The 14337-nt window shown below is 46.4% G+C and overlaps 2 protein-coding genes across 6 annotated transcripts in view; one reads left to right on the forward strand and one right to left on the reverse strand.

Annotated features, from left to right (window-relative positions):
• kmt2e (lysine (K)-specific methyltransferase 2E) overlaps nt 1-7842 on the forward strand; it is a 51568-nt gene extending 43726 nt beyond the window's left edge. For all 4 annotated transcript variants that reach the window (XM_079493799.1, XM_079493798.1, XM_079493800.1 and 1 more), the window contains 7 exons: nt 358-584; nt 1027-1083; nt 1172-1954; nt 2409-2668; nt 4497-4576; nt 4663-4742; nt 5180-7842. In XM_079493799.1, coding sequence (XP_079349925.1) covers nt 358-584; nt 1027-1083; nt 1172-1954; nt 2409-2668; nt 4497-4576; nt 4663-4742; nt 5180-6229 — 2537 coding nt within the window. In that variant the 3' untranslated portion in view covers nt 6230-7842. The remainder of the gene's footprint in view (nt 1-357; nt 585-1026; nt 1084-1171; nt 1955-2408; nt 2669-4496; nt 4577-4662; nt 4743-5179) is intronic.
• A 2417-nt stretch (nt 7843-10259) lies between these two features.
• Nucleotides 10260-14337, reverse strand: part of lhfpl3 (LHFPL tetraspan subfamily member 3) — a 37482-nt gene continuing 33404 nt past the window's right edge. Inside the window, exons 3-4 of one of the 2 annotated variants that reach the window (XM_079494287.1) lie at nt 12835-12891; nt 10260-12335 (exon numbers count right to left, since the gene is read on the reverse strand). In XM_079494287.1, the coding sequence (XP_079350413.1) occupies nt 12869-12891 (23 nt within the window). In that variant the 3' untranslated portion in view covers nt 10260-12335; nt 12835-12868. Of the gene's footprint in view, nt 12336-12833; nt 12892-14337 lie in introns of both variants that reach the window. The other variant, XM_079494288.1, reaches the window with a different exon arrangement.

A 14337-nucleotide genomic window follows, 5' to 3' on the forward strand; every position in this document is an offset into this window, starting at 1 on the left:
GACCGTTTTAGAGCATCTCAAACTTGATTTATAAAGCACATATTACAACGACCAATGGACGAACAAAGTGCTGTACAGGTTTAAAAGAGCAACAGATCAACACAAACACAATCAAAATGCAAGACAAAAATTGAAGGAAAAAAAATAAAAGGAGCTAAAAAGAAACAATTACAAAGCTATATACAATCAAGCGGTGTCAAAGGCCATAGTGAGTCTTTAGTAGGGATTTAAAGGCCTCTAATGAGTGGGCAGAGCGAACATGGAAGGTTAGGCCGTTCCAGAGTCTAGGGCCGGCCACCGCAAAGTACAGAGCAGTACAAAGTTGTGACACTGTGTTGTGTCCCTGTTCCGTTCCAGAGTTGCCCACGCCTCTGAAAAAGCGACGGCTGAGTCCTCTGGACGCCTGCATGTCGGAGGGCTCCACGCCCTACGGCTCGCCTTGTGCTACGCCCACCAGGGCCGACCAATCAGAGGTGCCTGCGATGCTCCTTCTGGCCACGCCGCCGCGACCCCGCAACGAGGAGTCCAACACGACGGAAGCCCTGCCTAGTACCCCAACGCACACACTTAGTGCCCCTCAGGAGGTAAGAAGCCCTGCCTAGTACCCCAACGCACACACTTAGTGCCCGTCAGGAGGTAAGAAGCCCTGCCTAGTAACCCCAACGCACACACTTAGTGCCCCTCAGGAGGTAAGAAGCCCTGCCTAGTACCCCAACGCACACACTTAGTGCCCCTCAGGAGGTAAGAAGCCCTGCCTAGTACCCCAACGCACACACTTAGTGCCCCTCAGGATGTGAGCCTTCCTAGAGCGAAATAAAATGTGAAGTGAGGGCTGCTCTTATCCTCATACATCAGCCAATCAAATCAGCACATTCCGTGCTACAAACTAATTCCATGCTCATACACACAAACACGCAAAGCTGTGCATAGGAGGGCTTAGCGCCCGTCTTGCACTTCCATAGTTAACAGCCCAGCCAGCAATAGGAAAACTGAATGTGGGATTTACATGGGTCCTTGTGTTCACAGAGTGAATCTTCAATGGACAGCTCCCCAGAGGGCAGTCGCAGACCTAGCACCCAGGAGGTAGTGATAATGACAGAAAAATAATAGTGATATACATAATAATGCATTTAATTATTATAGTACTAAGATTATTCTCCCATTTTTTTAGCCTGAGCGTCCTCCCTCGCTGCTGTCCTCCCCCTGCACGAGGCCCCCCAGTACAGACGGGCCCTTGACAGAGGGAAAGGTAGTTTCAGTGCCCCAGAGTCCCCAGCCCTCCACCGCCGAGTCCACCACAGACTGTGGCGGAGGAGAGGACCGGGGCGACGCCGGTGCCGCCGTGGCAGACGTCAGCAGCGAGGCCTCTCCGTGCACAGAGCCGCCGACCTCCTCGTCCTCCTCGTCCTCCTTCCCTGGCTGGATAAAGAGCCCAGAGAGAGTCCCAGCGTCGGGACCGACCGGCCTCAACTTCTCTCCGATCATCTCCAACCTGAGGGACCTCACCCCCTCGCACACCCTGGAGCCCCTGGTCCCGGCTCCCTTCAGGCCCGAGGCTGCAGCGGGGCCCTTGGTCCCGTCTCCCTTCCGGCCCGAGGCTGCAGCGGGGCCCTTGGTCCCGTCTCCCTTCAGGCCCGAGGCTGCAGCCGGGCCCCTGGTCCCGTCTCCCTTCAGGCCCGAGGCTGCAGCCGGGCCCCTGGTCCCGTCTCCCTTCAGGCCCGAGGCTGCAGCTGGGCCTGCAGCAGCAGGGACCGCAGTCATTGTTCCGTTGGTGGTGGCTGGAGGCGGGAGCAGCAGCAGCAGCGTCACGGCTCCTCCCTTCGTTGAGGCCCAGGGCCAGCTCTTCTACCCGTGCTCCGAGGAGCAGGCCTCCCTGGGCTTCTCCCGCTCACTCAGTGCAGACAGCGCAGGAGAGGTGGGCGGTTCCGCACAGAATCCCCCGCAGAAGAAAAAGGTGAGCAATTGTAGCATTCGCCCGCTGGTTCTTGTTTTAATCCAGTGGTTTTCAAGCCTTTTCATATCGAGGTCCAATATTTAGGAGAGATAACAGGCAAATGTTGATTAAAATCCTTCTACATTCTCTAATTGTGAAGACTTCTTTTAAATGAAGTAATGTAGATGTTTGGTTTCATTTTACACTCTCAAGAGTTAAAGATCTATAAGGGTACATTTGGTTACCAACTCTCCATCATTTAGCTGGGGACCACCTGGAACCCCCTCAAGAACCACTGGTGGTCCCCTGGAACCACTGGTTGAAAACCACTGTTTTTAATATTAAGCTAATATATTTGTGATGTCATGCCATTCTTATCCAGCAAAAAAAAGGAAAGCAAATGCTGCCCCCTGCTGGTCATAGGTGGGACCATGCATAACCTTGAATGACATCACCGTTTCTGTTCTGTTCCCAGGTGTCCCTGCTAGAGTACAGGAAGCGTCAGCGCGAGGCTCGCCGCAGCGGCTCCAAGAACGAGTGCAGCTCTCCCGTGTCTACCGTGCCGCCTTTGACCGTAGACGCCTTCCCTGTCGCTGCCGCCGAGGTGACCCCGGAACCCCCACCGCCTCCGGCGCCGGTGGCCCCCGTCAACACCGCCCCCAAGGAGCCCCCGGCCAGCGAGGAGCTGGAGAACCCAGGAGAGAAAGGAGAGAGGGAGGGAGGAGAGGGACAGTGGTATGCACTACTACTTATACAAATACAAAAAGTATATACTGCCAGTGCTATACCCCTTATCAACACGTTGTGAGCTTGTAGATCTGCTATTTGAACAATTCAAAAATATTTTTCAAAATAGTAAAAAAAAAAAGGCAAAGAAGTTTAGGCATAAGGGGTTTAGCACTGACAAAAATAGGGCCCATGATCTTCAACCGATTGAGTTGCCGAATTGACCTGGATCACCTGGCCTTTTTATATAGAGCGCCGAAGTCCTGACGTCACTCGCTCATCCCCTGGTTCACGGAAGTAATTTCTCATAAAGGGGAGGCGTCCAAAGGCGTCCCGTGGCATGGAATGAGTCAATGCCAAATTTTGCACACACACTCCCTGGATGCCAACGATGAACCTCTTTCCAGAATGGCATGTTATAGCGTCACCAGGAGGCAAAAACACAATTTTTGATATTACTCCTCCAGATTCTGTCCAAAAATCCCTCAAATCGTTACACAGCATCTCTATAGTCATGTGTTCAAGCCGAATCTGTCCGATATTTCATATTCCATCCTAATTGGCTAACATTGGCTTTCAAACAAAAAGCCTCAAATCATGAACGCAGAGTGCAATTTACGTGAAATCTTTCATGGACTTTCCTACTAGGCTGAGGAATATCTCCCACCCTTTTCACATTGACCTATTATAGCGCCACCAACAGGTGTATTTTTGCAAAACACATTTTTGGAACAAAATGCCTCAAATCATCCAATTGCCATCCAAGGCTTAGGAAGAAATGGCACCCTTTTCACATTGGCCTATTATAGCGCCACCAGGAGGCCACAACCTGACCTGCCCTGGTGGAGACCTTTGCCCCGAGGGGCACTTTATCTAGTTTGCATTGTAATCCCCATAGGGGGATTTTAGATCGCCTCATATAACTGTGTTTGAAAAATAAACAAATCATCCAGGCCGTTTCACTCGTATGGATATGTAGAATCAACTGACTGAAAGAAAACGCTATAGAGGCTATGCGCGTGACATCATCATCAAACCCGGAAGTTATGCAGGAATACCTACTGAGTGGCAAAAAACTATTTTCTGGCCTCGACAGCCCATACATCCACACAGAAAAGTCCTATCTGATTGCATTAAACAATATTAAACTCACTTTGCATGTTGCTTTGCCACTCGATGTGCCATTCACTTTAAGCATGCGCATACCCTCTATTGTTAATGCTGCTGAATTAGTTACATTTTCGCTAGAAACAGACTACATGAAATATGACTGACTGACCGTCGTAAACGATACAAAGACGCCTCCCCAACAATTTCGCCGAGACAGTTTGTTTATTTTTGGACCACAATTCTTATATGAGACGATTTTAAGATGAGCCCATGTCATTCTCCTTAACAGTGCCGGAGATTAGCTGTACACAGAAGGACGGACGGACGGACACACACACACACGGACGGACGGAGTGCAAAACATACTCTCTCCCCATGAATTCGGCCTGGTGGAGACAATAAAAAGTTCATGAACCACTGGACTTGGCGCCCTCTACTGATATTGATCAGACTTCGGTGCTCTATTACGCAAATGTAATTTATTCCCTGTGTTAAACACGTACACATCCAGGAATTTATGAATGAAAAGTTTAATAAAATTCAGCTCAAGTAAAGCCTAATCTGGCTTCTATAGGCAGACATATTTTGAATGACGGTAAAGCAGAAGGCAGCTACCTAAACCCAGTGGAGCCAGTGTGCCAAAATCCCCGCATACATCCCCAACATAATTCATGTTCTACTGAAAATAAAGTTCTAAATGGAATTTTTATTTCTTCTCCCCCCTCAGGACTTCATCCAATTCTGTGGAGCAGGCCCGAGAACGTGGCTACCACAGAGCTCTGCTGCTCAGCAAAGACAAAGACGCAGGTGGGCTAAGAAAGACAAACGTCTGGATCAATGTTGGTTTTTCATCATGTCATGTCATTGATTTCCGACGTGGTTTTGTTCTCCAGATGGTGACGCAGAGGGATGCGATTCCACAGCAGGGGCAGAATGTCAATCACCAGGTCTTCAGAAAACCCCAACGAAAGAGGTAAGTCGTCCTGTTGCCTGTTTACTTATTTAGGCATGTCGACGATCAATTGTCACATTAATAATAGCAATTAAATGATTTTAATTGTGGTTCTTTTGCATTGAACATTGGAACGTTAACAATTTGTATTTCCGTTTGCCTTTTAGGCTTCGAAATCAGTTGATCACTAATTGGACAGAAATGACAAATATATACTATATACAAGGACATAAATAACGGATATGACAAATAACTTAAATATGCAAATAAATAACCGACACGTTTAATCATTTAAAACATGGGAAACGATTGACTATGCAAAAAAGAATTGCAATTATCTCTTAGCATTGCGATTATGTAATGACTGTGACAGGCCTGTACATATTGCAGATCACCTTCATGTATTCAACATTTGGAACAACGCTGTATCCTCTCTGCTTCTCTCCTCCCTCCTCCAGCCATGTTCTCCTGGCTCTGCCGGCCCGGCCCAGCCCTCCGCTCTCCGGCCGGCCAAGGAGGAAGACGGCAGCGACGGTCAGCCTCGGACGCCCAACCCGACCGGCCAGATGCCGAGCAAGCCCGCCGGCGGCCCCAAACCACCGGCCCCTCTGACGCCCACCAAGCTGCTCCCTTCCTCCTCGCCGGTCCCCTACCCCGGCTCCTCCTCGCTCCTCCACTCCCCCAAGCCCGCCCAGGCTGCGGGGTCGCCCTTTCGCGGCCAGAGAGCGCTGTTCTCCTCCCAGTCTCCGGTCCTCCTGCCCCAGCAGGCCCAGCTGGCCGTGGCTCCGCCGGGCCCGCCGGCTCCGTTCCTTCCGCAGTACAACGCCCAGAGCGCTCCGCCCCCGCCACCCCCTCCCCCGCCAGCGCCGCCGGCCTCCGCGGTGTATTTCCCTGTTGGACAAACGGCCCCCTCTGCCTTCCCCGGGTTCAAGTCGGCCGTGACCTCGCCCTACCCCCCGCCGGCGGCGGCGGCCCTGATGCAGACTCTGCCCCACAGCTTGCACTACCAGAGCGCCGGCGCCCCACCCCCACCTCCCCCTCCCCCGCCACACCCCCCGCAGCAGCACGTCACCCCCATCCAGCAGCACCAGCTCCTGCTGGTGGCGGCCTCGCCCCCTCCGCCCCCTCCTCCGCAGGCCCAGCTAGCCCCCCAGCAGCAGTCGGCTCCGAGCGGCGGCGGACCCCTCTTGTCACTGACTCCTCCCCCGCCGCCTCCACCCCCTCCTCCCCCTGCCCCTTCAACGCAGGCGCCACCCCCCCACCACTTCCAGAACTTAGGGGCCTTCCAGACGACCCTGTCGGTGCCCCCTCCCTCCGCCTACCCGCCACCCCCCCATCAGCAGACGGGACTGCCTCCCCCTCCGCCTCCCCCGCCCCAGCAGGCTCTGCCGGGCCCAGGCCAAGCCCCACAGGCGTCCTCCCAGATTCCCAGCGGGACTCGTGGGGCTCCTCCTGCCCCCTCTGCCCCCTTCCATAACTCCGGGTACCTGGGTACAGGGTGGCACTGACCTCCCCCCCGCTGGCAGGGCCCGGCCTATACCTGCCCCTATGAACTCTGCCTGAGAGGGGCCCTCCTCCCCAACAGCGTATGTATTATATAAGCTGTAGATATGTTTTCTATGTACCTGAACACACAACATGGCCAATGGAAAAACAGCTGGAGAACGCGGGATACAAGGGTACTTTTTAAAAACGAAACGAAAAGAAGATGGAATTTGGAAGTTGCAACAATCTTTTGAGAGACAAAAAATCTACTTTGTGTAAACTGAAGATGGACTAATCCCCCGGTGCTCATAACCCTGTCTCTGGCCTCCCTTATAGTTTGATATAATCCTCTCCTACTGCGATAGAGAGACAAGCTCTCTGTCCAGTTGTCTTGTTTTGGACTCCTATTGTAAGGCCCCCGCACTTTGTATCAAATGGACATTCCAGCCTATAGCCCTTTTCCTTCATTTGTCTCTTAGTCCTTTTCACCTCGCTCTTCCTTCCTTCCTTCAACTGTCGTCTGCTCTCTCTACACCCCTGTACTTGTTTTATCTAGCAAGCTTATTATAGCAGAAAGAAAAGCTTTTTGTATAGAGAACGAACAATAATTATTTTTTTTATTCCTCTCTGTGTAACAACAAATATTCTGTGCACCGCTGCAGAGATTTCAGAAAAAGCCCCTTCTGGGAGACTGCTTCTCTGCCCTAGGAGGCTGCACTCATACTCTGTGTGTGTGTGTGTGTGTGTGTGTACGTGTGTGTGTGTGTGTGTGTGTGTGTGTGTGTGTGTGTGTGTACGTACGAAACTACGTTTGTGTGTGTGTGTACGTACGAAACTGTACGTTTGTGTGTGTGTGTACGTACGAAACTGTACGTTTGTGTGTGTGTGTGTGTGTACACGTACGAAACTACGTTTGTGTGTGTGTGTGTGTGTGTACGTACGAAACTGTACGTTTGTGTGTGTGTGTGTACACGTACGAAACTGTACGTTTGTGTGTGTGTGTACGTACGAAACTGTACGTTTGTGTGTGTGTGTGTGTGTGTAACTGTACGTTTGTGTGTGAGTGCGTATGGAGGTCACGTGCCTTTGTGTTTTTGTCGCGTGTCACTTGGAGTGTCGCATTATAGCGAAAAGGAGAACGTGTGAACGTGAAAGCGAGGAGAGTGTGCTGTAGTCTTCTGAGGTAGACAGAGTGAGGTGTCACCCGTAGGTAGGATGTTGGCGGTTTATTTTTGAATATCAATGGTTCTTTGTAGAAAGTGTAATTTAATGTATAGGTGGTTACTCCAGCTTTCACCAGGAAACAGGTTGTAAATATTAGCTTTTTCTTTTTTTTCTATGCTTGTACAATTCGCTCCCATCCCATTTCTTTTCTTTTCTTTTTTGAATATGGTTGTAAATACGAGCGCTCTGTTGGCAAAGCTGAATGTTTTCTGTGACAGTAGCATTATTTTTTTTATTTTTTTTTCCTTCAAAGTTCTGGACTCTTCAACTTTGTCTCTTTTTTTATTATTATTATTATTTGTGTGTGAGTGTATGTTAGTTCGGAGGGGAGAAAAGACTCACAGAACACCGCACTGGTTGGCTATTTTCATGGTTCATTATAATAAATCACTGTAATGACAGTTTTATACCACTTGTTGTCGTATCCTGTGTCTCTCTGTCTCGTCTAGGACCGGGAAAATGCTAAGCTCGCTATCCATCAGCAGAGGACCACAAGCTGCTGTGTGTGTGAGAAATCACTTCATTTATTTTATTTCTTTTTCCTTCCCTTAGCCAATGGAAATTAACCAAGGGACATTAGATCACTTGTGGGGTGGCACAGGAAATGATGATTCTTACTTATAGTCTGTTAATTCATATAGAATGGTGGTTTTCAACCAGTGGTCCTTTGTGGGGGGGGGTTCCACATGGTCCCTAGCTAAAAATGATGGAGAGTTGGTATCCAAATGGACCCCGTTTAACTTTTGGTGTCATTTTACGCTCTCAAGAGTTAACAAATTATTGTTAAACATCTTCACTACGTAATTTACAAGAAGTCTACACAATTAGAGAATGTAGAAGAATTGTTATTTTGATCAGCGTTTGCCTGTTGTATCTCCTAATGGTACCAACATCAATACAGTGTGGAATTGTGGACTAAATCTTATCCAACGCACAACAAAATAATTTAGTTTTGGGTCTGAGAGGCGAAATCTCATCAAATGGTGGTCCGTGGCGCAAATGCTGAATAAACAATGGGCCTTGATAGGAAAAGGGTTGAAAACCACTGACACTGATGTGGGGTGCGTTCGGAAATGCGCACCGGGAGCGCAATCACCTATTAGTTTGCATTGCACTGTGCGCTCTGTGTGCTATTTCCGAACGCGCCCATAGAATTTGAATATCAATCACCACTGTATTGACGACTACTGACGCAACTGGAGCTTTGTGCACATTAACACTGTAGTGTTTGCGTTTCCATCTCCTCTCGGGGGTTGTCACAGGTGTTCACATGGGCTTGCACGTGTCTCTGCACACACTTTTATCCTGAAGCTATGTGCATATCAAGGGTGATGTCGTCAATTCCAGCCGCAATTGGAGAATTCCACTGGGCCGTTTGGTAGCTGTGAGCGCTCTACTCTACCACCCTCCATTGACAGCCCATTCATCCAAATAGAAAAGTACGATCTTGTATTACTATTAAACAGGGTTTTAACTCGCCAACATTGCAGCTGTAAGGCAAGCTTGAATTATTCCTCTTTCAATCTGCAAAGCATTTGTCTCATAAGAATCCACCATAGACATGTTATGAGCTACATTCTGTGATGTATGACTGAGTTTAAATGACAACTTTAGTTTTTTTCAACCAAGGTTCATGTTTTAGGTTATTAGAGAAAGTAAAAGATGAGTGTTAATTTTTTTTTCATGTACTGCTTTCTTTCGTTTTAGCGATTTTAACTATTTTTGACAGCGGGGCGGGGGCATTCGAACAAGGGGCTAAATATGTAATCTTTTACAAAATGTCATGGCGATTTCTTTATTATTATTTACTATAGTCCTACTAGATCCCAGGAAATTACATCTAGCCACAAAAGGGGGTAGGACTACTAGGGGGATGCCATACTGTGTGTAGGCTCTTTCAGTTTGTCACCTCCCCCCCCGTGATCTTTTGTGGGCAGATGACATTTTATGAACTATAGTAAATAATAAAAAAGAAATTGTTATAAAATGTTGTCAAATGTTGCCCCCCCCCCCCCCCCCCCCCTGTCAAAAATAGCTAAAATCGCAAAAAACGAAAGAAAGCAGAAAATGAAAAAATAAATAACACTCATCTTTTACTTTCTCTAATACCAACCTAAAACATGAACGTTGGTTGAAAAAAACTAAAGATGTCCTTTTAATATGGAAGGTTAAGAGAACAGAATAAGGGCAACCATGGGAAAGGAATTGATCAGTGGTTCTCAATCTTTTTTGAGCTCTGGACAACTAGCAGGTGAGTTAAATGACTGTTAAGGGCTTGATTTAATTCACCTTAAATTAACAAATTAAATTAAGCCCTTAACAGTCAATATTTCATTTCAAGCTTTTCCCCCCACATCACGCCCATATCCCCCCACCCAACACAACAGTGGTAGATTGTAGTGGTAGGTGCCTGTTTCATAATCAGTTGAATTTGAAAACCCCTGGCCTAGTCTAAATTTATAAAATAGGGTATTCCAACAGTGGTATGGGGTGCTCAGTTACTAGAGAGTACTTCTAAATTGCAGTATTGATTGAAACTTTTACTTAAGTAAAAAATGTGAGTACTTTTTCCACCACTGTCCACATGTTTGGAGCTACATGCTCCTCACCAGACAGTTAAGAATGAGAGAGGCCCTCCTTTACTTACAAGTCACGTATTCAACTGGAGCCCAATTGTGTGCAAGCCGTTTTCTTCCTTTTGAAAGTAGACAGACCATTCAGCTCACTGCTTTAAAAGCCCATTTGTCCGTCCATTTTTCCAAATATTTTTTTAATAAGACAGTGAAGAATAACGGGGGAACAAAGAGAAACACAGCAGTATTGCACAGGCCTGAAGGATTTGGGCCACTGTTAACTGCACCAGTGTGCCCTCTGTATTCTACAACATTGTCAGTTCACAAAGTATGGCACTCACTATAATGGACTCACAGCTTGAAAACACTATCATCATCATCATCAGTACACTTCAAAGTCAAGACAAAATACGCGGACATATCCAACATGTAGATATACATAGAATAATAGATTTCATACATTTGACATCTCCTGTTCAGTACAATTCACCAATTAAGCCTGATTATTATTTGTTTACATTTTCACACAAACAAATTAGCCGATCTACAAACTCACACAGCATCACAATGTTTTGTGAGATTGTAGGTGAGCGAATTTCAAAAATCTTTTTGAAAAAACCTCTCCTATCATCATGACTCAAATAGGCCTATCTCACAGCATTTCCCCGCCCCCTTTCCACGCCCCCTTTTGGAGCTAATGGTGTTATTTTTTCTGCGGTCCATAGACTTCCATGTTAAAAGAGGTATTTTCACAAGCCACAAACTACCGTTTTGTAAAGGTAAGGTTTATTCTACTTATTTGAGTTGTTATACCATTGTGTTTTCTTCATATTATTATCGGTCTTTGACATTTTAACATTAGGAAATGTACTTAGATTCTCCAGAGAAAAAAAGTGTAAATGCCTAATGTTAAATGACACCACTAGCTACCGGAAGGGGGCGTGGAAAGGGGGCTGTGACATAGGCCTATTAGGTCAAAGGGGTTAATATCTTATTTCTTGCTGTGCCATGTGTCACTAGAGAAACCTCTTAATCTCTGTTTGATCATGTCACATCAAACATTTGCTAACTATACATTGCACATTCCGTTTGCTCTAGTCTCTCTGACGTTTCAAGCTACATCATCAGCAGAGGTTGTCGCCGTGGGATGCTGTCTGCCATGATCTCAACAGGCTGGTGGTATGCATGTGTTTTCATCTGCGCTCATTCTGGAGCTGCACGCAGAATAACTCTTCCTACTTCCGGGCCCCTTCCCTTCTTCCTTCACAGGTGTTACCGATGATAACAATGAAAGCTCTGTTCCACTTGGTTCTCAAACTTTTTATTTTATTTCAAGGACCCCCCATAACTCTGAGAGTGTACAAATGGAACCAAATGGACCCGTACCATTTGTTTCCATTCGTACAGTCGGGGCCATTTAGAACAGGACACTTTGGGACCCACTGGTGTAGCAGAGTGTTTCCAGTGAGCCAACATGCACAATCTCAGCACTGTCTCTGACTCTGTCTGACCAGAATGGAACAGAGCCTTCATTAGTATCATCAGTAACACCTGTGAAGAAAGTAGGGAAGGGGCCCGGAAGTAGGAAGAGATATTCTGTGTACATGGAGCCTATAGTAGTAGCATAGTGCATGGAGCCTGTCTGAGTCAGTCAGTGATCGCATAATGTGAAAATCCAAACCTTGGCGGCTCTCTGCATCGACATAATGTTCATGGTATGTTCACAACAATGTTTATGGTATAATACACTGCTCTGTGACAATTCACCAACAACCTGAAGACCTTGACCTTAGGTATGTTGAGTCCTTGGTTGTCTAGGTCAAAATCCGGTCCATTTGGTACGATTTGAATTGGCTGCTGTCATCATTCCGTGCTCTTAAATCCTCCTGGAGTCCTTGAGCCTAATTTTAACATGCAGAGAGACCATCTTTTATTAACAGCCTAATTAATTAAACTTGTGCGCCACAACTTTCAAAACACATCAATGAACGTTTCAAGATGAAAGATGGTTTCATGATGCTGCAACTGCGTTTACACTGAATCATTTAAAGATGCGTCTTGATGTTGCGACGGGCGGTGATAATCCAAAACAAAGTGATGGAGATGCTTATAAGGATGCTATTTTACAGGGTTCCTTTCTGACGGGATGAGAGACGACGGCGGCGGTGGGGTCTGGGTCCTCGCTTCAATGGAGGTTTTTAGGTCTCTGAATCCTCCTTCCTTTTGATCTGCTCCCTCCACCCCGCTCGGCCCAGCTACACGATGGATGGACCAGGACTTCTGCAGCTGCGTCCTCCTGAAGTAATATCACGTCTATAGGTACCGAAACCTGGAGAAAACGGGAGCACGGCAAAAACACGGTAAGGGAGACGCTCTGAATGAACCGTTCATTGAGACCTGAGGCCAGATTCTATACAAAATGTCTTCCAAATCATGACAGTTTTATGAAAATGTCAGTGGTTCTCAAACTTTCATGTCCTTCCCCAGAATTATATGTATTTGTTTGCTGTGAAAGAATTTATATTCAAAGATTTGCACAGGTTTTCAAGATGTATAAGATATACAAGCTCTTAGCGCGGCACTCAGTGCCACTTGAGCTTATGTATATCTGCTAAAGTTTAAAATAATGGTTAAAAGCTAAGGTGACACAGATGCGTTCCGGCCTCCGAGTTAATGCGGCTTCAAATCTGAGGAGTGAGTGAAAATCGAATATTCTCTCTGCTGCAGGCTACATCAAGCTTGACAAACTATAATTAGGGAATTAATCTAAAATTCACACATGACTGCGAATAATATTGATTGAAACTGTGCTACTTGGCAGATCACTTACCTGTGTGTGTGTGTGTGTGGCACCATTGGCAGACATTATATGGCATTATTACCCGTTTCTGTGGGAAGAAAGAAACCAGTTTACAATGAAGATTAAATGGCTGTTGTGGTTACACATAACCAATAGATGGCAGTGTTGTAAAACGTATAAATGACACAAGTGACTATTTGAGGTCAATGAGGTGCAAAACTACCTGAGACATAAACAGTGGTGTAAAGTAACTTTAACCCATTTAGACCTGAGGACGATTCTACAAATGCCTTCTAAATCCTATGTTTCTATGTCAGTGGTGCTCAAACATTTTCATGTCAAGGACCCCCAAAATCATATGTAATTGGCCACCGACCACCATCTGAAAATATGTAGTTCCAGGGACCCCCCCAAGAAGCAAAGATATGAGTTAAAAATGTTCGCTCTGAAAGAATATATATTCAAAGATTTGTGTCACATTTTCACCAAAACATCATAAAAAACGTAGGCCTATATATAATTGGCCGCGAGGTTACTCCGTGGTGGGAAATAAATAAATAATACAAGTACGATATAATAGAGAATGTTTTGTAGAAGAGGCAAACTAATATATTGTTTATGCCGTATATTTTACATGTGGCCCCACCACGGAGTAACCTCGCGTCTCGGAGGACAGTCTGGCAAGACCCCTCTATGGGCAAGACGGGCAGTGTCGGTAGGCCAATCAGAGGCAGGCGGGGCGTTACCATGCCTATGCTCGGACGTAGAATAGATATACGCATTGGCAACTGTGGCTCAGCTGATAGCGATGCTGTGATTAATTTAGACCTGGCTGGCTGCCAGCTGTGTAAACAGCCATCAGTAATTCATGACTCTGTCCCGTTATCCCCAGGATTCAATTAAGCCTCGCTAGCTCGACATTCTTTCCCTGTGTGTCTCTCTCTCTCTCTCTCTCCTCATCCCCTCGTTTTCCTTTCACCTCTACCTTCCTTCTGTTCCTCCTCGCCGTTTTAGTCATTCCCTTTGAATATAAATGCAGATCGACGTTTCTTTTTCTTTCTTTCTTTGTTTGTTGTTTTGTCTCAATCGCATCTTTCCTCTCCCTCGCTAGTGGTATTCTCTCTACTACAAATCCTAATGATCCCTAATCAGTGGTGGAAAAAGCTAGTTATTTTAAGTGGAAAAGAGTATTTGAAGTGATCAAACTAGAAATAGAATACAAGTTTTAGAAGCAGTGATTCAAATAGCCTGCATCCTGCATCCTTAGACTCACTAAATTGAGAAAGGATGCAATCACGTCATCCTCCGGGGGTCCTGGGATACAATTCTGTACTCTACCGTCGTTGAAGTAGGACTCATACAATGTCCCTGGGACCCATCTAAAAGACCGCCCCAGGACCCATTACATTGAAAACCTATTTACATCACTGCAGAAGCATCTTCCAGAAACATGAATGGTCTCAGAAATGTCATAAAAGAAAAGAGGTTAATGCCTCAAATCTGTGATTTCTTCAACTGGTTGGCTTTTATGTGG

Source organism: Electrona antarctica, assembly GCF_951216825.1.
Source record: "Electrona antarctica genome assembly, chromosome: 23".
Lineage (NCBI taxonomy): Eukaryota > Metazoa > Chordata > Actinopteri > Myctophiformes > Myctophidae > Electrona > Electrona antarctica.